A 24,466-nucleotide genomic window follows, 5' to 3' on the forward strand; every position below is an offset into this window, starting at 1 on the left:
AACAATTTTTTTACCACATTGTGATAAAAGTATATATATATTTAGGATATTAATAATTTGTTTTTGTTAGTTTACCTAGAAGCCAGCATATCTGGAATTAACAAAAATAATCACATTGGGCAGAATTTGGCATTATGCTATTATGATTGTTCAGCTTGCCAGATGGAATGATCTCCCATCTCCCCTTCGCCTGTTCTCTCAATGGGGGTTCTCTCAATCTTACCAGGGTTTATTTAGGGGGGCATGGAGGAGGTGCATGGCAGGGAAAGCCCTGTTGCGCTAGGGGGACTTGTTGCATTCAGTCACACTAGCACAGCTGTTTAGTTGAGTCCAGGCCCATTGGGTTGTAGCCAATGAAGTAGCTCCGTTGGCATAATGTTTTCCATTTCTGTAACAGAACTTCCCCTCTGTTTCCTCAGTTTATGAGCCCCTTGTTCCTTCCCAAATCTGTTCTGGAGGGTTGGGGAGAACCCAAAACAAACTTAGGGGCATGTGGGGAGAAGAAAGACAAGTTCCATGGCTTAGCCAGGGTACTACTTTGCTGGATACTGTTTGTTGTTTCACTTACAAGTCTTTCTGAAAGGAATGTTGCAAAAAATAAGCAGGCTACTGGTTGACCCCTTGTGCCTTGAAGTTTGAAATTTGGAAGTAGCAAACCATATAATCTGTGGATTTCTCTCATTTTCAGCCAAATTATTCCCCTCCCCACCAAAAAATATATATGAATCCCAGTTCTCTCATGCGTTCTCTTGGCTGAGGTTAGACTGGGATACAAGAGGGTGGTACAAGTTTGAGAAGAGTTAATTCTCATTAAAAAATTTCCACAACAGTCTTGGAGGATTCCTGCTACCTGTAGCCTGCAATTAAAAACAAGAAACAAAAATCCCATCATGCTTAGGATGCAGCTTGACTACCTGGACAAATCTGGCTTTGTGATTGCATCAGACTTTTATGTATAGCATTTTATGAAACCTGGTAGAGTCAGAGTTTCATCTGAGGTTGCTGAGACCATGTGAAAATTCTGGCTTAGTTGCCATTTGGATCATATTATATCACTTTTCAAACAATAAAACTAACAGTTTTAGTGCTGGTTTTTCTGTCATCTGTGAAATAGAAGTCACAATTGGAGAGGAAACTGCCTGTCTTCAGCATAGTGCTGGAGAAAGCCTAGATTTTGCTGCAGAGCATTTTCAGGAAATTGTTGACAAGAGGAATGCAGAGTCCCCCCTCCTCCTGAACGCTCATCATAGCAACATAGCCCAGTCGATTTGGAGCTGCATCAACAGCTTCCTGTGCTTTATATGGTGTTTTCGCCATTAAACGGCTCTATGTTCTGCACATCTTCACCAGCGCTTTTTATGTTTATGGGGAAAGGGGTTGTGAGGGGAGATGCACTGGGCATTAACAGTTTGTAACAGAATCTCCTTATGATCATGGCTTGGACTAGCTCACCTTTCCTCTTTGAAAGGAGAGATAGGGGATGAAGAAGACATGATTGTCACTGTGCCCACATACACAATCACAGAATTGGGAGGGGTCTTGTAGGCCATCTGGTCAAACACATTGTTAAATGCAGCAAATCCCGAGCTAAATAATTTTCTACAGATTATTGCTTTGGTCCCTGCCTGAAGATTTTAGGAGGGAGGGAGCCCCCTACTTCCCCAGGTAATTGGTTATATATTAGATCCTTGTGTGAAGGCTAAGTGGTTGTTGACATCAGAAGTGGATTTAGGGGAGCATGACTGCTGTGTTAGAAACTCAGATATTTAAACTAGGCTCCTTAAACCATTGCTGCAGTTGCCAAAACAGAATGTCTAGTTGCCATTTTTGCCTATTCCAGCCTCTTTTTCTTAATGGTGACTGCTCCTGCTCAGGCTGCACAGAAAAAGCAATTTGGCTCCAGAAATTCATTCCGATTGTGCAGAAAAATTAAAATTATACAGGATGGGGTATTAGTGTGTGAAAAAGTCCAGATACAATGATCCCCAGATGGCAGAGATGTCAGGTGCCATCCTGGAACCCAGGCATCTTCACTTGGTCACAAGTGGTCAAAAGCACCTGGCTAATTTTGAACACTGCATGACTGGTTTGGTTGCACTGGGCTTGGAACCTCAGGGGCACTTCAGCTATGATTTAGAATGCAGCACGAGAGGCAGGGGTGCCAAATTTTCACATTGCACAGGGCACCGCTGAATTTTAAGATCCCTCGCCCCACCACTGCTGATATTTGCCTCCCCCCCCCGGTCAGAGCATGTGTGGAAAGATCACAGAATGGTCATTTGGCATACCTGGGGAAAAACCAAGCACTTTCCAGAGGCACCTATTCCATACTTCCTTCTCTCTCATTAGTGTTTCATTGTCCAGTATTCCCAATAGTATTCCAGTACTATAAAGAAGTGACACAGAAAACTGCTCCTTAGGAAAATATTTCAAATGGGCTGGGTTATATTTATATAGCTATTCCTCAGCGTGCCCTTTATGCAACAGGGGGAAGGTTTTCTAGTGAAGTAGCCTTTGCTATGCAGTACCTTGAGTTTGTATGCGTCTATCGATTTGCCAAGTCAACGCCAAAGCTTTAGATAATATTTCTGGGCATTAACTATGTTAATAGATTCCATACAGAGACTAAGTAAATAACAAATGAAAGCGCACTTTATGTATGCTGCCAGATAAGTAATAGTTTTTATCAATTTACTTCCAAAATCAGATAAAACTCTGCAAAAGGGGAGAACACCCTGAAGTAAATGTAATCTCCAGTCTTTGGAACCTTTGTAGCTATTGGTTGCAGGACTTCTGGCTTTAATGGATGGAAATGAGACCTCCCTAGTCACCCCTTCAGCTGCTGAGGTGTAAAGAAATGTTTATTGGAAACTGAAGCTTAAGAAACTGACTGCACACAAGCCCTTCCGACAGATGGGTCTGCTGGGGAGAGAGGGTTCAGCAGAAGGCATTAGATAGTGCTGTCAAAGTACCGTATTTTTCGCCCTATAGGACGCACTTTTCCCCCTCCAAAAATGAAGGGGAAATGTGTGTGCGTCCTATGGGGCGAATGCAGGCTTTCGCTGAAGCCTGGAGAGCGAGAGGGGTCGGTGCGCACCGACCCCTCTCGCTCTCCAGGCTTCAGGAAGCTCTGCGCAACCCTCGGGAGACCGGCTCCGAGGGTTGCGCAGAGCTGCCTGCAGTCCCGGGATCAGCGCAGCTCTGCGCGGCCACCGGGAGCCGGGCGTGAAGTCCTGCCCCGCTCCCGATGGCCGCGCAGAGCTGCCTGCAGTCCCGGGATCAGCGCAGCTCTGCGCGGCCACCGGGAGCCGGGTGAGAAGTCCCGCCCCGCTCCCGGTGGCCGCGCAGAGCTGCCTGCAGTCCCGGGATCAGCGCACTTCTCCCCATAGCCAGCCCCACAAGCTCGGGGGACAGCGGGGAGGCAGAGCGCGCCTTCCCGCTGTTCCCCGACCTGGTTCTTCCAGCCCCGCACCTGGGGGGGAAATAATTTTTTTTCTTTATTTCCCCCCCAAAAAACTAGGTGCGTCCTATGGGCCGGAGCGTCATATGGGGCGCAAAATACGGTACTTGTCCATTCTAGGTTGTATGTGTGACTTCAAGCTATGTTTTGGTTTTCCACATAGGCATGCTCAAACATATTTTCAGGTTTCCATTACTGTGAACTAAAAAAGGCACACGAAATTTCATGGAAAGGAAAGGCAACACTGGGGAGAAGGGAGTGCCCCAAAGCCCCTCACCTCATCCTTTAATACCCTGTTATTACTCCCCCCCCCACACCACTCAATCCCGCCCTCCCACAAAGCACATTTATTCAAATAGTTTGGAAGCCACAAAGCAGGCCTATGAGATCTTTATTTACAATTGACATGTTGAGCGTGCAAGATGTTGGACATCATGGACTCTTTGATATTGGCATTATTCAAGTAAAGCTAGCTGGCAAAAATGTGATTGAAACTTTGGTAAGCGAAGTAACGTAACTTAGTGGCATAAGGGTATGAGTTAAAAGGTGCCATTTCATTATTTTACATTAAAAATGTATCCTCCCCATCCTTTTCTCAGAAAGAGCCCCAAATGGTAAGGATCTACAGAGAAAATGGGAAGGCAAATAACATCTGAAGACATGGGGAGGGGGCTCTTTATCCACGTTCTGGCTTTGGTAGAGATCCAAAATTCCAGGCACATTTTTCTGAAGTTTGGATACCTTTTGATTGAGTTATTTTGATGAAGTTGGTTTCATTTGTTGCATGAAGAATGAGAACTGACCAGAGCTTGGAGGCTGCAGCTGGAGTTGGCTGTGCTTTTAAGAATTTATTTGAACTCATGCAAAAGCAAGCTCATAGGGTAGGGACAAACCCTGGATAATGCTTCTGTTAGCCCAAGAACCATGAGGTTTAATGCAGCTGTGCATTCCAGGCCTAGGGTTAAAACAGTGCAAAATATTCACAGTAAAATGCTGCTGTAACATTTGTATTGTATTTTCAACAGGGAAAACTTACCAGCAACATTTTTTGTACATTTCTCAAAACTCCCCTGCTTAGTTTTTTCTTTTATTGAAAACCAGCTTATTAAAAAAAAAAGGCCATCTGAGAATTCATAGAGGCACTGGGAAATGATTACACTTTAATGCAAAAATAGTAACTTTAGCAGGTTATGAAATTTGATTATTTAATGTATTCATGAAGCAGCTAATTTCTTGATGGAGGCTTGTAGCCTCTCTGTGTTTTGTTCTACTTAATATCTCCCTGTGGAGTCATCTCAAGTGTTCTCAATATGATTTTTTCTTTTAATTTAATTAAAAAATGGATCTAAAATGGGATGGTTTTAACCTCCCCCTCCCTGCCCTCCCAGAAATGTAATGAATACATTTCTTCCAGAATGGAACCTGCAAGATGTAGAAACGTTGTTAGCTTTAAACCAGTGAATCTCAAACCTTTTATGAAGGTGCATCAATGAGATCTGAACCTCATTTCTTCTTGGTATCAATGTGCATGAGCATTATTTCTTTATATGGAATTGCCGACCCTCGTTGCCCCATAGCCTCATGCTACAGGCAGACTGATCCAATGTGCACAAGGCATATTTTAAAATTGCATGCTCAGACTTTTGCATGGGTTGGTTTAGCTTAACATTTCCTACATAGCTCAGTTGGTTAGTTGATGCTGATAATGCCAAGGTTGTAGGTTCGATCCCGCATTGCAGGGGGTTGGAATAAATGATCCTCTGGCTCCCTTTCAACTCTACAATTTTATGATTCTACATGGTAGTTGTGCTACCAGCTTGAGAGATCTAGACTGTGCCTGTTAATTTCCAAGCAGAATTCCAAGCACATGTTGGGCCTTAATACTGCTTCTGGGGATACCTTGTATATCTGGCTTTGGGGCTTGTGTATCAATACCCAATGAAACACAATTTCCAGGCCTGCCAAAGTACCTCTTAGCCACTATATGGAGAAGTTGCAAAATGGGGAATTGTGCAAAGAATAGTCCCCCATTAGGCAATAAACCATTCTGCATGGTCTTCATGGCATAGTCTTGGCTTGAACTTTAAATGCTGTGAGCATTCACAAAAGTGAGCACCTTGTTGAATGCTTGCAAACAGGATTGAGGTTCGCCTTAGTCTTGTGAGTGCTGGCACTTTCCCTTCCCTTCGCAGTGTGTGTGTGTGTGTGTGTGTGTGTGTGTGTGTGTGTGTTTGCAAGGGCAGACATTCTTCAGGCTATGGAAGAGAATCTTTTCCCATTAGACCTTCACCTTAGCAGAAATGGCATGCATGGCATCAGTTACCTGCCAGGGATCCTGCCAGGGACAGGACTGGTGGTTCCTGTCCCATCCCTTTGGGGAAAAGTTGCTGTGTTCCATGCCCTGGTCAAAGGTAAGTAAGTTACTTGGTGGTATGGTACTCCCGCTTCCCTGGCTCCTGAGTTGTGTGGAGAGGGGAGTTCCCAGCCAAACACAATGCCCCCTTCTTTTCGCCCACCCTTCCCTTTAGATCTTTGCTGCCACCAGTTGAAAGATTTTATTTTTCTACAAGGTTGTCTTTCACCAACCAGTCTAAAACTCTCCCATGTCTCCTTGAGAACACTTTGAAGTAGTGTAGAACTTGGCTTAGACATGGTCTCTGTGTGTTTTTTAATAAAAATAACAGAGACCACAAGGTTTTTTTGTAACAAGAATGGAAGTTTACTAAATGGGGGGGGGGTGTAGTTTATAAGAAAAAAGGTTCTAATTTAAGAATGTTTACAAGCAACAAAACATTCCCGGTGTGGGTAATAAACTATAGCAAATAAATGTAGGTTAAAACACTTTCATCTCTCCCCACACTAGACAATCCCTAGGGTAGACTTGTGTTTTCTTTGTCTCCTGAGCTCATACCTTGATCTGTTCATCCTTTCATCCGGTTCCCTGATCTGGCTACATGAGTGCTAATCAGCAAATTGAAGGAAGTATGAGGGTCTTAATTCCCAACTACAGTACCATCCTCAGTTATTCTACCACCTTCTAATCAGTGGCAAAAATCTACAAATTAACCCGTTAACTCCCCAAACACACCTACATGCAAGATTTATAGTTTTATAATAACACAACAGTCCATTTCTGCCACATTTGGTCTTAGTGGGGTGGGGTGGAGGGAGTAGCAGAGGGCACTTAATTTGAGTTATATCTATCTGGAGCTCAGGTGGAAGTTCACAACAAGACAGGCTGGAATTGCATAGCCTCATAGAGTCTCAGCTAAGCAAGTGAAATTCATAAAAGGTCCAAATGAGACATTTTATGCTACTCAGTCAGCTCAGATTACCACTCCTGAGGCCCAACTCTTTCCTGAAGTGTGGTGAGCTTAAAGGGCACTCTCCTGACTTGGAGCCTATTGCTCTGCCTCCTTCCCTCATGACTCACTACCAACACTGGTGATAGAGAGTGTGACCCCACCCCCCTTGGACATCTCAGATGAATGGGTTGTGATCTTTGGAGATCCCTGTTCAGACTCTGGCTTAGACACAGTGTCCGGGCATGTGGCTGGATCTAGGCCAGGGCTGAGAAATCTGGGGCCCTCTAGATGCTGTTGGACAGCAGCTCCCATTGTCCCTTACCATTGGCCATGCAGGCTGGGACTGATGGGAGTTGAACAACAACTGGAAGGCCACAGATTCCTCATCTCTGGTCTGGCCTTTCTGTGGCCTTTGCTGCTGCGGCTGCTGCTTCTGATGTGGCCCCTGCTTATCTCGGTCGGAGTCACAGTTGCTGCTCAGGGTGGAATGGGGTCACCATAGGCTGGCCAAAGGCTCAAGGCTTTACAAGGATTTAGTTTAAGTGCTACCAAAGGCTCAGTGATGTAATTTGTCCGTGGTGGTTGCTAAAGGGTACTGGTGCAGCTGCATGAATTGATTAACTTGGTAATGAACACCTGTGCTGGGTGGTGTAGCCAGATTCTTCTATCCATCCAGACAGGTCACTTTGTTCTGTTGCATGAACTGCAACCATCCTTCCTGTGGTTGCTACTGCTGTGAGTGTGGGCTATGCCTGCATGTGCTGATTGCCACAGGATGCCCGCTTTGTGCCCCTGCTGATGTCAGTTCTGCATCTAGGGCTGGTGGTTTGTGTCTTTGCAGTGGATCTCTGTTCTTTGTCTTGCTTGTGAGTGTTGTGCTAAGCATCTCCCTTGGCCAAACACAAAGGGATCATAGCAATCAATGAGAGGGATGCACAGGATATGATTGCTGGGACTGAAATGATTGTTCAGTTCATTAATTGAGGTTTGAACTATTTCCCTTTTCCCTTGTGTGAATCAGGCAGATCATTTCTGATGTTTAGTGTAGATAGATAAATGATCTAGGAAAACCCCTTGATGATTTCTGAAACAGAAAGTAAGTGGTTCTTTGGTTTAAAAACCTTGTTAACTACTCTCAAAATATAATTTGTACTGCAGAAGATAAATCAACTAAAACCAATTTGTTTGACAGCTTTAGCAATTTTCAGTCATGTTCTTTTCCCCTTTGATCTCTAATTCTTTCCAGACGGAGTGTGTCTAAAATGATTCCATTCCTTCTTCAAGTATCCAAATCTAATTTTTATTTCTCTTGTGTGGAGAGGAGTCATTTATTTATTTACTAGATTTATAGGCCATATTTTAGATATGAATTCCTAAGGCAGTTTCACAGACCTACATGATGGTACTGAAAATGGTTGGGCTTCAGGCTACATAAGTAATATTTCCATGTCCAGTTGCACAGATGGCGCGTCCTTTGGGAACACTGGTGCTGCTGGAGAAAGTGCTCGTGCAACTGTGTGATCTATGTGATTGGCATGTGTCCTTGCTATTGATGTCATGGAGGGCGAGTAACAGGAACCAATTTTGGGTGTAGATGCCACACTGCATTTGCCACGTACTCTATGAATTAGACCTTATTTACAGATTGCAGATGCACATATGATTTCATAATTATAATTATTATAATTTATGCCGCCCATCTAACTGGGTTGCCCCAGCCACTCTGGGCGGCTTCCCACAACTAAAGCATTAAGCACAGCAAAACATCAAACATTATAAACTTCCCAGTACAGGACTGCCTTGTGATGTCTTTGGAAAGTTGTGTAGATAACCTGTTTGACACCTGGTGGAAGGGCGTTCTACAGGATGGGTGCCGCTACCGAGAAAGCCCTCTGCCTGGTTCCCTGTAACAAAACAGCCAGAAGGCCCTCTGAACTGGACCTCAGTGTCTGAGCTGAACAACAGGGATGGAAACACTCCTTCAGGTATACAGGGCTGAAGCTGTTTAGGGCTTTAAAGGTCAGCACCAACATATAGGTCCACTGACCACATGGTTGACTGGATGGTTGCAGGACCAGTGCAGGATGCTTCTTCAGTCCAAACTGGTCCTCAGCCTACACAATGAATAAGAACATTGCAAGGTCACTGCAGGCCACATGTAGCTGTCATACCTGGATTTCGACTTTTGGCCTGGAGCTGTCCGAGCAAGAGAGGTACATGTCTTTTCCAGGCATATTTGTCCAACATTTTATTTTGTGTTGCTGCAGTGAACCAGGAGCATGGGCATTGCTTTGTCACACAGTGAGAAACACGAGACACATCATCCTCTGAGCTCCTTGCAGGAAGAGTGGGATACAAATGTAACAAATAATAAAAGTTGTGTTTGAAGTAGATTTGTGGGTTTTTACTTATGGTGCTTGTATCCCCGCTGCAAATGGACCATGGTTGGTAGTTAATGCTGTGTTATTTGCCATCCTTCAGAGAAGGAAGATGACATGAGGTGTGTGGTTGCTGTAAACATCTGGATTCAGTTTAATTTGAGGAATATTGCAGATCTGAGAGGATTTGGGTCAAACCTGTCAGTGGAACTTTTCATTAAGCAGGTTGTTTATTTTACATTTACTATGGGAAGCCTAAGGGTTGCAGCAATAATCTGGTTCCCATGTGCTATCCACTGTAAACAAGAAAAGTATGTACAGTATCTCAAAGAGAAAGTCCCTGCCCCCATCAGCTTGTACTTTAAGAATTAGAGACAGCACAGAGGGCAATAAGATATTTGTAAGCATAATAATCTTCAAGATATTGTGACTTTTTGAGAACAGCAAGGGGTTGTATCTTTTGGTTTAGTTAGTTGTTATTTGCAGAAAGTCTAGAAAGATAAATGCAGGTGTCCTTGGAAGACCTTGTGCTCTATCGCCAGCTTGGGGAACTATATGAAGGAGAGCTAGGTTTGAGAGAAGAAAATTACATACTGTACAAGTCTTTGCATTAGGACCATAATCAACTTATCTTTGATATGTTTTTGGGCAGGCTTGTACATCTTATAAATTATGATATACTGTATCCTATCACGACATTGCACAGTCTGTGAGTTCTGCCATGGTTTCCAATGCTCATTTTAAACCTTTTGCTTTAGGATTGATCTCTGTCATTTGTTATTACAGTTGTGACACTTTTTAAAAAAATGCTATCATAATTATCCCAGTCCCAATTTAATGAGAGAAAGTGGCAAAGTAAGGACAATGGTTTCATTCTTCTAACGTACTTTTCTGTGGTTTTAGTTTCTTGTCTAAACATGACTCAAATCTGAATCTTACCTGAGCTGCTGTTTGACTTTTTGCAACATTGAAAAGAGTAGTTATGTTTAGGTAACACGTTCAAAACTTTTTTCGACAGTCTTTTCCATGCACTAGAAACATTTCTTATTAAGCTGTGTTGGAAAAAGTCTCTGGTTCAATGGGTTTGCTTTGGATTTTATTTCCCCTTACCCAGGTTTCCAGGTTTATAGAGAGCAGAAATGACCATGACTGCCAACAAGATTGCCAGTGTCACCAAGAGAGCTGGAGGAAGTAAAGTGCCTCGGGATAGTCTTGATAGGTAAGTGGAAAGCAATATGTTTATGGGCTTTTGTTGCCTGATTCCAATTTGCTTCCTGCTCTCCCACCCCAACAGAAAGCAATGCTCTGACCCATAGATCTATGAAACTTATCGTTTATAGGAGGAGGCCCATTTCTGAACCCAGAGTCTCCTGGCCTTGCTTCTCTTCCTTCCTGTTTCTCTCTTCACCAGGACTCTCCAAATATACAAGCAGCAATAAGAGCAGCAGCCTTCACCCTCCCCTTTCCCTTCTTTTGGGCAGGCTGGGCCTGGAAGGAGGGGACAAGTGAATGTGTGATGGTGATGGTGGCAGGAGGGCTCCCCTTGAGGGCATCTTGTTCAAGAGCCCCTTAGCATATGGAGCCAACACTGGATCCAGGGGGTAATGTGTGTAGAAACCTTGGCATACAGGTCATCTTGGGTCTCCTTACTAATCACATCCTTGACCATGTTATGTAAATATACAATTGCTAAGCCCTGACTCGGTGATCTTGCAAGCAGCAAAGCAATGTTTTTTTTAAAACATCAACATGAAACTGCTGATATTTTCTGTTCAGAGACTTGGACTGAGTTGCCATCAGTATACTGATGAAACAACTCTCCCTTTTTCATCTGAACCAAGTAAGGCACCTATAAAGGCCAAATGCACTGTTTGGGTGTCTCTTGACCTGGCACTACTCCTAGATTTGCAACTGGTCTATATGACCCGGAGTACTTTTATCTTCTGGCTACTTATGGGAAAAGGTGATCTGGTCCCTGTTATACATACCTTGGCAACCTCGTGGCTGAGCTTTGTGGTGTGCTTCACCTCGAGTTCCTTTGAACATTTGTGAAAATTTCAATCTATGATAAAGTGCCATCCTGGGCCCTCTGCCCAGCTCTGACACCTGCCCATTTTTTAAAAAATCAACACCTCCCCTTTTATTTTCTTGCTCCAAGCAACTTCTTCCATGTTTTCTTTTTTGGTGGTAGGGGAGAAGGTGGTTCCCCACAAAAACATGGCAGTGGTCATATTCACTCCATACAATGCCCTAGGATTACTTAACTCTTAGGGCATTTGGGGGCAAGTCCAAAATGACATCTGGAAATAGTTTGGCACTGGAGTGCAAAAAATTAAAAGAAAAATGAGCCCCAGCAGCTGCCTGAGTATACTTTATGATGGTCCTGGGCCTGCAAAGTATCTTCCAGTATCTTCTGCATAAACCTGCTTGTGTGATTAGTTGTCAGATGGGGCCTTCTTCCAAGTATCTGTATCCTCTGACATTAGGTTAGTTGTCAAAAGGAACATTCTTGGTGGTGGTGCCCTAGAGAGATTCTGTTCTCCCTCCCCATCTCCCATCCCCCAGCAAGCTGCTGAGCCCTGGGCTAGAGTGATTGTTCACTTAAAAATGGAATTTGAAGTCTGCTTCTGACCTCTAGTTTAAACTTAAAACTATGGCTAGTGTCCAGCTCTGTGCAGATGTGATGCTAGCTTCAGTTACTGTTGGGGAAAAAGAGATAGGGGAACTCAAAAAGTTGATGGGAGGAGGAATGAGCCCGAGGGAGACACAAACACAGTTCTGAGTGGGACTCCGATTCCCTTAATTATGTTTAAGGCTCCAGTGGAGCCAGTTCAAAATAAGGCACTGCTGTGGGATTCTGGAAAAATTCAAAGCTTCTTATAGGATGTGATTTAGCCAAAGCACGTTTGTCTTTCTCCTCATACTGGAACTCAGGAACACCCGCTGAAGATGATGAACAGTCAGTTGAGAGCATGTGGGATCAACTGTCCCTTGCCCCCGACAGTGTATAATTAAGATTATTGTGTATACTATGCCATCAGTGTACGTGGCACCACACCTTGTGTACATGTGCACATTGTCAGGGTAGGCAATCTCCAAGACTTCCTAAGCGAAAGTCCAGACCTGGGAGTAAAGAAGTTCAGAACCACTATTTTCAATACAATTTTTTTTTTTTTGGTACTAGTGTCAAAAATCTTGAAAAAACAAGTGTGTAAGTTCTACATGCCTGTCCACAAGCTCCACATCTCTCTTCTTCTCACTATGACCAACATTTATTTTTAAAGGTTTCTTTCAGCAATGAATAATATATTTAAAGGCAAGCATAGGCATGAGAGTTGGCACATCACTGAGTTACAGACTCATGAGAGAAACCTTCCAATATGTCATGCTAGCAGCCTGACTCCTTCGTTTCATGTAATCTACTTGGCTGACTTTCCTTTGGGAGGCCATGCCCTGAGTCATTGGGAAGATTTCTTCCTTTTTAATAAGACTTAAATCAACAGAAGCAGCACTTGAATTAATTTTCATTTAACACTTGGAGGGATTCATTCTAAACTCATTTTGAAAAGAAAGAAACTACTACAAAACACCCACACTGAGAAATCTAGCTACTCGTTTAATCTGGGATTTGACCAGAAGTACTGCAGACAAACAGCCTCTGGTCTGCAAGTGGCAGAATTGTGATGTTTTGACTATCAGTGTTAAAGGGAGTTCTAATTTTCTTGCAGAAAATGGCAGTCTTGCCAATATAGCTGTCTTTTCTTCAGGAGAAATGACTGCTTCTGCCATGAATTAAGTTTGTACACATCAGTTGCCCTTTGCTAGCAAGTAACTGTGTCTTTCCTCCTAGATTTGTGAATCTGAGGGGTTAACAAAAACCACAGTCCTATTACCATGGCAGAAATATCTGTATCGTGAGGCTGGATAGAAAAAGCTTGCTCTTGGGGAAATACTCTTACCAAACCAAACCAAATCAAACCAAACCAAACCAGACTATCTATCTGAATATTTTCCTGACCACAGTCAGGAAAAATTGAGGCAAAAACTGACAAGTAAGTCCAGACACCCAAACATTATGACATATACCCATCTGCAGTTACTGGTGGTTGTAACAGTGAACCTCAGCCCAAGTTGGCTTTGTGCCTGCTTAATGCCCTAAGCAAGAGTAAATTATAGGAACCAGAAATGGAGAGTCTGTTGAAAGAAATGTAATATTAATATTAAAACTTTAGGAATTCTGTAAGTGTCATATCATATGAAAGGCATTCACTGAAACTATTCCTTATCCCTTAATAAGAAAAGCAAGCAAGGGGTAGAGGGCAGCATTAAAATTAAAAGTAGATAAAAAGGAGGGAAACAGCAGCAATTTATCAGTAGAAGTATATAAATAAGGCCTTTGGCACTGAAAAGGCAAAATACTCAGTGCCATGTGTGCCCCTTGGGGAGAAAATTGTACAATTTGGGTAACACCTCTGAGTAAGTCCTTTCCACTGGTCACCATTGACTTTGCCAGGTACAGGTGAGGCCACCCAGAAAAAGACATGTCACAATCCCAGACTATACTGTATAGGACTTCAAAGGTTAAAACCAGCATTTTGAATTGTGCTTGGAGATGAACTAGTATCTAGTACAGCTATTTTAAGAACTGGGCTATGTACACACCATGCATTTAATGCATGTGACTTTCCCCAAAGAATCCTGGGAACTGAACTTTACCCTTCACAGATTTACATTTCCCAGTACCTTTAACAAACTACAGTTCCCAGGATTCTTTGGGGAAAGTCATGTGCTTTAAACGTATGGTGTATGGTGGCCTTGGTGTGATATGTTCCCATTCTTTCTGGGTGGGTGGGTGGGTGGTAGAGTGGCCTGAGGGAGAGAGAGAAAGGCAACCAAGAGAGGGTGGTACCTACAGACCCTCAAAATTCAAGATGTGACCACCGACCCCAAAATATTTTTCTAATCTGGAGGTCATCAGAACTTAGATAAGAGAGGCCAGGCTATGTCTGGTTGTTGCACTGAAAGAAACTGAGAAGAAGTAGTGGGGTGTTTATAACAGCAAGAGACAGTAGTGACTGGTGTGGAGGGGCAGAGCCATGGAACCGCCAAGACATCAATGCAGTTTACCTGGATGGCACTGGGCAGGGCAAAGCAGAAGCAAACCCAGAACTGTGCTGTCTCTGGTGGTAGCACTGCATTGACTATCCCAATGCTTCCACACACCCCTGACCTCGCTGCTGCCCCAGTGCTGTCTAGGTAAGCTGCAGCAATGCTAGTGCTGAGAGGGCAGCTCAGCAGCTCTGATCTACCATACTGAATGCCATAGGACGGAGATGAAGGTTAGCCAGTCAGCTGCTCATAGGAAGGCCCAAGAAGAGAAAGTAATTCCATTCATTAGAAGCGTCACTGCTGCTGCAGTGCAACTTTGGTCACATGCAGGAGATTCCAGCCTCACCGCTCAGAATTAAAGACCAGTCACAGCGAGCTTAGCCTGAGAAACATGCACCTGACCTTGGGTGCGAGCATAAATAAAGTGGTATACTTGCATCGAGGGTGTGTGAGCAACAACTGCAGGACCATTTGAAGCGCCTTTGAAAAGTCCCTTTTGAAACAGAAAAAGCCAGCAGCATTCATATTTCTTCCTGTCTAAACAGTTCACTTTTGGCCTTCAAATTAAATGAGATCATGTTTGGAATCATACTACAAAACAGAATAAATGTTGATGGCAGAAAGCCTGATGTCCTTTTAAAGAATTTGTTTTTCTTGCCTTTAGTATGTTTGAAAGGAGGACACTGGTGTCCATTAATACTTAGATCTTCTTCAGAGATATCTTTGTCTGGTGGAGTTGCATCATTTCTTTCGAGCCTTATGTCAGGATCTCCACAGTGACTGGAAAATAACAGCTTAATAGAAGCTATGGGGCACAGGGTCTTGCTGTTGTGTAGTGGTTAAGAGTCAGTGTGGTGTAGTGGTTAAGAGCAGTGGACTCGTAATCTGGTGAACCGGGTTCGCGTCTCCGCTCCTCCACATGCAGCTGCTGGGTGACCTTGGGCTAGTCACACTTCTCTGAAGTCTCTCAGCCTCACTCACCTCACAGAGTGTTTGTTGTGGGGGAGGAAGGGAAAGGAGATTGTGAGCCGCTTTGAGACTCCTTAGGGATATCAAATCCAAACTCCTCTTCTTCTTCTTCTTCTGTTGTATGTAGGGTCCACTCTGATTAGTGCTTCTCCTACCCTGTGAGTCCAGAGTTTTCGCAAAAAGTCATGCCATTTAGTGTAATAATAAAGTGTCATAATAAAACAAAAATCAAACCAATAAAGGTAGTGATTTAAACTTGGTGCAGCATATGATCTGGTATGTTTGAATAAGATAATAGACCTTAGCACTTTGTCCTGCATGATATGCTGAGGGCGGCATGGCGGAACCATAATTATTATATTATTTCCTGCTTTGTAGCTAAATCTAGTCTCCGGGGTGGCTTACGTTTAAAAATGGTCACAAGATGCAATATCTTTATGTATGATGAGAGGAGAAGAAATGTGGAAGGTATTTGAAGCTCACTGTTCTAGCTTCATGTTTTCTTTCTTTCTTTCTTTGACCTAGTTGACACATAGCACTAAGCCATGGCTTGTTCAAAAAACCATGAGTTGTCCCACAGATGATCAAGCAAACCGTGCCTTGTTTTTCCAGATGTTTGTTTTGCATCTGCTTTTGCCTCATGCCTTTGTAGTTTGGTGAGCTTCTGGGGTCAGGTGGTCAAGCAAACTATGGTTAGGGGAGGTTGTAAGGTTCATAACACAAAGCCATAGTTAAAATAGGGTTCATAACCCAGCAACAAACTGTGGCTTCACATCTTGCTTTGTTGGCAGTAAACAAACCATAGTTCAGCTGTTGAGCAGGGTTCACATATATCTCTTAAGACAGGGGTCAGCAAACTTTTGCAGGAGGGGGCCAGTCCACTGTCCCTCAGACCTTGTGATGAATCAAAAGCCCAGAAGGGAGGAAAGGAGATTATTACTTCAGTTTTGACACTTAAAATGTAGCACACACTTTTACAGATAGCCAGAAGCTTACTGCTTCTGCTCAAACAGCATGAAATCTAGATCAAGAAACCCTATCATTGGGTTGGCTGTATATATGTCAAGAGACCAACTTTTCATACTTTTATTTCACCATGCCCAAATGGTGTAGTGCCTGCATATATAGTTTCCTGAAACGCAGTAGCAGAAAAACCAAAATATTGAGGAAATACATGGAAAAGCATCCAAATGCAGAACCAACAACCCAATCTGGAGTCAATAACACATTATGCTGCTGCTTGCCCCTCCCTCCCTCCTCCTCCTCACCCCATTAATAATCACAGTATTCTGCTACAAATACTAGTAGGACTTGTAGGTTTTTGGCCAGACATTATGACCCAAAATTAATAGAAAAATGCATGTTTGTCATATTTTGGGATGAGTGACAAAAGAAGTTTATTATTTTAACAAAGATCTTGATCGTTCAAAAATTGGCTGTAGAGTTGAACAAAATAGTTGGTTTTAAAGAGATGTGCTGAAAGTAGGCAGTATGCCAATTTGTGCTAGCTTTTTTTTAAAAATAAAAAACCCATTCAGCTAGAATAGGGGTTCGCCAACCTCTTTGGGCCCATGGGCCCATTTGAAAACTGAATCATAGAATCATAGAGTTGGAAGAGACCACAAGGGCCATCGAGTCCAACCCCCTGCCAAGCAGGAAACACCATCAGAGCACTCCTGACATATGGTTGTCAAACCTCTGCTTAAAGACCTCCAAAGAAGGAGACTCCACCACACTCCTTGGCAGCAAATTCCACTGGAAAGACTGTCATGAACACCACATGTGTGCATGGCAGCTAAGCACATGCAAGCATGCTGACTTTGCAGGGGAAAGTGGGATCTTCACTGAGAGAGAAGCTTGGAAGAAAAGAGTTAGCCTGCCCTCTTCAGCTACATTCTCCAGGAAGATCATCCCCCATGCAACAATTAGACTTGAAAAAAGCCTTCTATTGTAGCCAACAGCAGTTCCATCCTGCCAAGCCTAACTACAACTGGCTGGCAATGCATGTGTGTGTCACAGCTCCCCTGTGGTAGCACCTACCCTCCATTGTATTGCACTTCAAAGAAGATAGCTATTGGCTACAAGAGAAGGCCCCTTTCAATTCTAATTTTAGCAGGCATATCAGAGAAGGCCTCTGTGGCATCAAGTGTCCTTCTGGGTACTGTGTTGGTGATCTGTGAACTAGAATTCATATGCAAATAGGATGCATATAGACATACAAAAACAAGAGCCAGCACACTTCCCTCTTTTTTGTCCTACTTTTGTTGTGCTGTAGCTCTTCTGCATTGCAGACCAACTAAAAAATGCAGAACAAACCCATCACTATTGCACCATCATTATGTCAAAAATATGTTGAAGATTACACCCCCAATAAAATACAATTCTGCAAGGGCACTGTGTGCCATAGCTGTCAACGTTTCCCTTTTTTAAAGGGAAATTCCCTTCTTCCGAATAGGATTTACCTTATAAAAAGGGAAAAGTTGGCAGCTATGCTGTGTGCTTCCCGAGACTGTTAAACAGTTTGATGTACATCTGTGCATTTCAGTGGGTGTCAGAAGAATAAGCCCATACCTGTAACTGGACACACATGCTCAGGAGAAGGTTTGAGTGGTCTTAGTTCTAGTCACCTACATGGAAGATTACAGCCTGCATCTTCTGGATGATGTTGTGGACAGGGATCACACATTACTCATGAAAACCAGTGAGGGGGAAAAGGTTTGAGATAAAATATTGAGTTAGGAAGGTTCAAATATCATTGAACCTGGGGGACAAATATTCCATTTCAAATAAAGGTAAAGGTAAAGGGACCCCTGACCGTTAGGCTCAGTCATGGATGACTCTGGGGTTGCGGTGCTCATCTCTTTTTACTGGCCGAGGGAGCCGGTGTACAGCTTCCGGGTCATGTGGCCAGCATGACTAAGCTACTTCTGGCAAACCAGAGCAGCGCACGGAAACGGAGTGGTACCTATTTATCTACTTGTACTTTGACATGCTTTCAAACTGCTAGGTTGGCAGGAGCAGGGACCAAGCAATGGGAGCTCACCCCGTCGCAGGGATTCAAACCACCAACCTTCTGATCGGCAAGTCCTAGGCTCTGTGGTTTAACCCACAGTGCCACCCGCGTCCCATGAAAAGCAATGAGGGGGAAGAGGTTTGAGATAAACTATTGAGTTAGGAAGGTTCAAATATCATTGAACCTGGGGTGCAAATATCATTCCATTTCAAATACACCATAGTAAAACCACATGTATGTTTCATATTGAATAGCTTAATCGATGTACAGGTGACTCTCAACTTGTGTGGGGTTTACGTTCCAGGGAAAACATGCTAAGCCAGTCACGTATACATTGGGTGGAATTTATTTTTTAGCGGATGTCCGCCCCCCCTTTTTTCCAAGCACATAAAGCTGATTGCTCACAAGTTAAATGTTTGTAAGATGCTAGTTACCTGTCTTGTAAGCAAGCTTTCCTTCCTTCCTTCCTTCCTACTAGAAGACTCATTTACTGACAAAAAAGACTTGAGTAATTGCTTCATACTTTCTGAGATAAGGTTTTGAGCACAACCCTGCCACTGCTTTGTCATAACTATCTGTGACCTATACTGACTGGCTTCCAAGACACTGACTGGCTTGGAAACAAATGAGAAGTCGCAGAAGACAGGAGAGAAACCTGTTCGACTACTGCCACTAGCCTTACCCGCCCCTGCCCCTCAGCAGTTTCTTAGCCACTTCCTTTCCAGAAGCAAAAACAAATTTGTGAGGATAATCTGGTCATGTTCTGCGCAGAGGGAAACATGAGGAGGCAGGCACAGGAAATAGTTATTGCATCATTCATTATTTTATGTGGTTAGTTTTCTCCCTCAAGCTGGTCTACCATGACTTGACTCATAACATGGAGGAGACTTTCCTGGAGAATCAGCTGTTCTTTGGTAAAGAAGATGAGGGCAGATGGAGATGACTAACTCTCCTCTTTCGTCATCAGCATTCACAGGTACAACAGGAGCCAGGCACCTCTTTGCATCCATTTGCATGAAGGTTGTCTTGGTTTTTTTTGTATGTGTTTCTTTTTTAAATGCAGGTAGAAAAAGAAGTGTCTCTACTAGAAAAATGAGTTGTTTCCTTAGGTATTCACAAAACTTAGCAAAAATAATCCAATCATTTTAGGCTGAATTAGGTATTATGAGAGCCATGTGGCTACCACCGAAAGCAGAAGCCTCATTTCTCATTCTCATACCCCTTCTAATGTCTGATTCAAGTTTTGTGATGTAATGTCTCTTTTTGTCTGACAATTTCCTAACTGTTATTTCTGGATTGTACTGCTCAGTAATTTGATATTTGTGGATTAATTTTATTTTACTATATTGGTTTCCTATTTTAAATTGCTTCATTATTTTTTATATTAAGTGGTAGGTTGGTAGGTAGGTAATGTCAGTGTGCTAAGTTTCCCTACCTTTATAAGTAAAGGTAAAGGTAAAGGTACCCCTGCCCGTACGGGCCAGTCTTGACAGACTCTAGGGTTGTGCGCTCATCTCACTCTAGAGGCCGGGAGCCAGCACTGTCCGCAGACACTTCTGGGTCACGTGGCCAGCGTGACGAAGCTGCTCTGGCGAACCGGCACCAGAGCAGCACACGGAAATGTTGTTTACCTTCCCGCTATAAAGCGGTACCTATTTATCTACTTGCACTTAAGGGTGCTTTTGAACTGCTAGGTGGGCAGGAGCTGGGACCGAACGACGGGAGCTCACCCCGCTGCGGGGATTTGAACTGCCAACCATGCGATCCGCAAGTCCTAGGCGCTGAGGTTTTACCCACAGCGCCACCCGCGTCCCTCACCTTCATAAGTAGCAGCAGCCAATGCAGTGGGGTTTGGATGGGAAATCCTTGAGCATGTTAATATCACATTTTGCATTTTTAGATTCACTAGACATTATGGAAGAGGAGGAGGAAGAAATGTGATGTTGCTATCTTGATGGAAACCACATGGCTCCTGCGATGGCTAGTTCCAGCTTGTCATGGAGTTAAGAAAAGTGATCACTTCAATAATCACCATGTTGGCCTCATATTTGAATGTATAAAACTCCTTTACAGCAGTTGATTCTGATATGTTCAACTTAAAATACAGTGGTGCCTCGCAAGACGAAAAGAATCCGTTCTGTGATTCTCTTTGTCTAGCCGTTTTTTCGTCTTGCGAAGCAAGCCCATTGACGGATTAGCGGATTAGCGCTATTAGCGGCTATTAGCGGCTTTAGCGGCTTTTAGCGGGCTTATCTGCTGATTGGATCAGCTGATAAGCAGCTTAGCGGCTTAGAAAAAAAGGGGGGGGGGAGGAAAAAACCCCCGCAGGAACTCGCAAGGCATTGTTGTCTTGCGAAGCAAGCCCATAGGAAAATCGTCTTGCGAAGCACCTCCAAAACGGAAAACTCTTTCGTCTAGCGAGTTTTCCGTCTTGCGAGGCATTCGTCTTGCGGGGCACCACTGTATAGGCCGCCTCTATATTCCTGAAAGTTATGTTCAGCTTCACCATAACATTTCCATAGAGCCCTTCTCAAATGAAATGCCAGAATCAATGGCAAGGTTTTCTTTTTTTTAAGGTGGCATTCCCCAGTTATCATTAATATCCATTCTCTTCCTTTAAGCATTGAAAGGAATAAATTTGATAGAATTTGAAATTTGAAAACTATCAAGGGCATGTTTAACCTGACATTTAACATGAATTTGGACAATTTTGAGCAAAACTCAGGGGTGGTTCATAAATTACACAGAAGCACAGAAATAGAGTAAGCTTTCAACTTCTGCTGCAATTGCAGAGATTTGTGGGCCCCAGTGAACCCCCAGGACTCATGGAATATTCTGCAGGTGAGATCAGAGTCCAGTTTCAAGCACTGCAGTAAAAGTGTGGAAAGGAAAAGTGCAAGTGACTCTTTCTTCAATTTATGCCCACTTCTGTGTAATATATGAGCCAGTATGTTAGCATAACTAGATAGTTCTGGGTATGCTACAACTACTCCTAACTTCTGACAACTGTGCCATTATCAGAAGCGGTTAGTCCACAATGCTTGTAGTACTCCAGCCTGACTTGCAGTCAGTTGGCATCCGTCTGTCTCAGGAGACACTGCAGGAATATGCATTTGAGGGAGAGTTCAAACTGCTGGAAGGTTACAGTGCCTGCTGTGGCTGTAGAGACCGATACAAAGTGACATGTTTTGTTGTAACTGGGGCAGATGAAAGTGTCCAGTTGTGCTGCTGCAGATGCACTATGGCATTTCTTCTCTCTGCGCTCTGCCCAGAAGTCATTTCTCCTCTGGTCACTGCTATGGATACACGACTTAACTGCCTGTCACCAGGCACTGCAGTCATCTGCAAGGGATTCCCATAGGACAGGGTTGAATTGTCAGGTGTAGTTGGTCCACAATGCTTGTAGTACAGTACTCCAGCAAGATTTGCAATAGTGGAATGGACACTGCACTTGAAATATGTTGTTGCCTGGCCTGCTTCTGTTTTGCTTAAGTATGTGTTCTATGGGATATGTATTTTGAGTTTTAAAGGTTTCTTCTTTTCCTGCTGTTGGCCTGTGTTCTCTGGGGAGCCCATAACTGAGGTCAACTTTTGGTCTTCATCTCATTACTCCAAACCTACTGCACAATGTTCTATTTTTGGTTCTCTTAAATGATGGTTTTTCCCCTTGGTTTGTTTGTAGAAGGCAAGATCCTCTGTATTTTAAGATGCTTGGCAGGCTGTACAACTAAATGTTTCTGCTAGTGTTTATCCTTAAAATTATTAGCACACTTTATTGTTTCCTCATTTCTGCTAGTACACATTTTCTGTTTCTGGAGTCTCTTGACAGCCATATTGCAGAAACTTTTGTATATAAGGGAACTACATCAGTCTTCTTCCTATTATAGCACTTGGAAGACCACTCAGAAGGATCCCAAGAACTCTGGGCAAAATCTATCAAAGACATCTTCTGAACTCAAGCTAGAACCTCTGTGCTGAATTCACACATGCATTGAGGAGCACAAGTAGTTGTTATGCAGGCCTGCTAGTCCACTCTATGTTTTGTTATAACTACAGCATCCTCAGCAACATCTCATGACTGAAGGGGGCATGTAGAGTGGCGTTAGGAGAATTACTTTGACAAGAACAGCCTTCTCCATGTGGACTACTAATTCCTGCCATCCACAGCACTATAGCTAATAGTCATGGATGAAGGTATTGGGCTGTGGAAGGCTTGTCTAGAACCAGGCATGTGTGGAGGGATGCCTGTTCTACTTACCTGATGCTAAGCCAGTTGGGTTAGCAAAGTGAAAACTTCTAAGGAATTTGGTGTTTTTCCAGACTCCAGATCTAGCTTCAGCTTTGGCTGGGCAACAGATAGAATTCATTTTGTTTGCCTGCTTACTACAACTGGGGAGGGCTTCATCCTCTCTCCCTGCTGCTTGTGTTTTCTGTACCCCACACTTTTAGTTATTTGGCTGCTTATGACTTAGCATCACAACAGGTAGACACGTGAAGCATATATTTTTGGTGTCTTCTCTCTCCATACCTTGCCATCCCACTTTCCAAGAAAGAAAACTCACAGCTACTTATAATGGCTTGGTGACAAATACCAACCCTGTATAGCATCGACTGGGTAGCTGCCTAGTTCAGATGCCTCTCTCTGTACTGTCTTTGTTTGGAAATAGGGAACATGTGAACAGCTCTTCTCTTTGTCTCTTCACAGCTGGTGAACAGAGTAGGACACATCACCCTGCTTGTACATTCTTGACATTCGAAGAAATTTTTCCTCAGTACATTCCCTGCATCCTCCCCCTCCTCCATCTGTATTCATTCTCTACACATTTGAATCCCACACAGCCCTTGCAAAACATTAATATTATTATTATTGATGCAAGTCTTTTCCTTTGACTGTTTTTCAGGTGTATGTAAACAATTGGGCTCTTGCTTTTATTGATGTATAAATATATATTGATTCATATATATGGAATGTTAGTTTCTCAAATTAACCACTTCATTTTCTTCCTAACAATGACAACAATTTTGTTTGTAAAGAGTTGTGGCATTTGCTAAAAGGATCCTTTCTCATCCTGGGAATGAAAGAGAATTGTATGGGACAATTACTAGCTTGGAGATTAAAGCAGTGTGGGAAATACTGTATTGGACTTTGGAGTTAAAGAAAAGAGTGGAAGTTAACAAAAAGTTCAAGAGCAAGCTGGAAAGGTATTTTTTCATGAGCCACAGAATAGTGGTAAGTGAAGCAATACTGTTTTGTGATGAACCTGGGCCAGGCTTATGCTGTAGAGTTAAACTTTTCTTAAACCATGCAACTTTGCATAATAGAACTGAACTAAAAAGGGGGAAAGCACTTCCTTGTACGTGTCCATTGTTTAAGAGAATAAAGTTCAGCTTTGAGCTGTTGTTTTTCTTTGGTGTCTGCTGAAAAGGTGAGACAGAATCAGATGATTCAGTGTTGAAATCTATGTCTAGCCACAATACTGTTATAAAGTCATTTTGCTATTTCAGCAGTACCACTTTCAACTACCTGTGACTGTCCTTCAAGTTTATTGAAATTGCACAGTGAGTGCAATTTTTATGCCTGCTAGGTTTTCAGATTCTCATTGTATATAACACTTTTAACAGATTTTAATAAGCCGAATGTGACGGTAAAGCCTAATGTTCAGAATCAGGATACTACATTAATAAGGTGCTTTCGTTTCTTTTGAGCCAATGTATATTTTTCTCTCCTTACCAGGAAAGAAAGCACAAAATAACAATAACTGCAATGAAAACAACAATAATTAAGAACTGATAGATAGAAAGAATAACATTAATTGCCATCAATGGAGGCCACTATGAGGCCTGGGATTGCTACCGTGGAGGGGCGAGGGAGGTATGGCGGTGGGGGCAGATGTTATAGGCGAAGGGGATCGAGATATGGATACGCTCGTACCCCTTCCAATCTGCGCCCCATCCCGAGGGACGAGGGTAGGGTGAGCAAGGATTACTCACCTCCGTCACTGGTGCTGTGCAATGCCAGGTCTATAGGCAATAAAACCGCCACCCTGCGAGATTTCTTTATCTCGCAGGGGGTCGACCTGGCTTGTGTGACGGAGACCTGGGTGCGCGAAGGGGCAACAGTTACCTTACGAGAGATGGCGCCCCCGGGTTTCTCCGTCCTCCAGTCGCGGACTGTGGGCCGGGGGGGAGGGGTGGCATTATTAATCCGGGAAGATTGTCCTTTCAGGGCTCT

At 43.3% G+C, this 24,466-nt stretch overlaps 1 protein-coding gene across 9 annotated transcripts in view; it reads left to right on the forward strand.

The window, feature by feature from the left end:
* Positions 1 to 24,466, forward strand: part of DENND2B (DENN domain containing 2B) — a 146,835-nt gene that overhangs the window by 55,558 nt on the left and 66,811 nt on the right. For all 9 annotated transcript variants that reach the window (XR_014519558.1, XR_014519559.1, XM_083476909.1 and 6 more), the window contains one exon: positions 10,258 to 10,362. Coding sequence is in view for 7 of the 9 variants with exons in the window: in XM_083476909.1 (XP_083333035.1) it covers positions 10,283 to 10,362 (80 nt within the window). In the remaining 2 variants the exon portion in view is untranslated. The remainder of the gene's footprint in view (positions 1 to 10,257; positions 10,363 to 24,466) is intronic.

This window comes from Podarcis liolepis (assembly GCF_965112155.1).
Source record: "Podarcis liolepis genome assembly, chromosome: 1".
Classification (NCBI taxonomy): domain Eukaryota; kingdom Metazoa; phylum Chordata; class Lepidosauria; order Squamata; family Lacertidae; genus Podarcis; species Podarcis liolepis.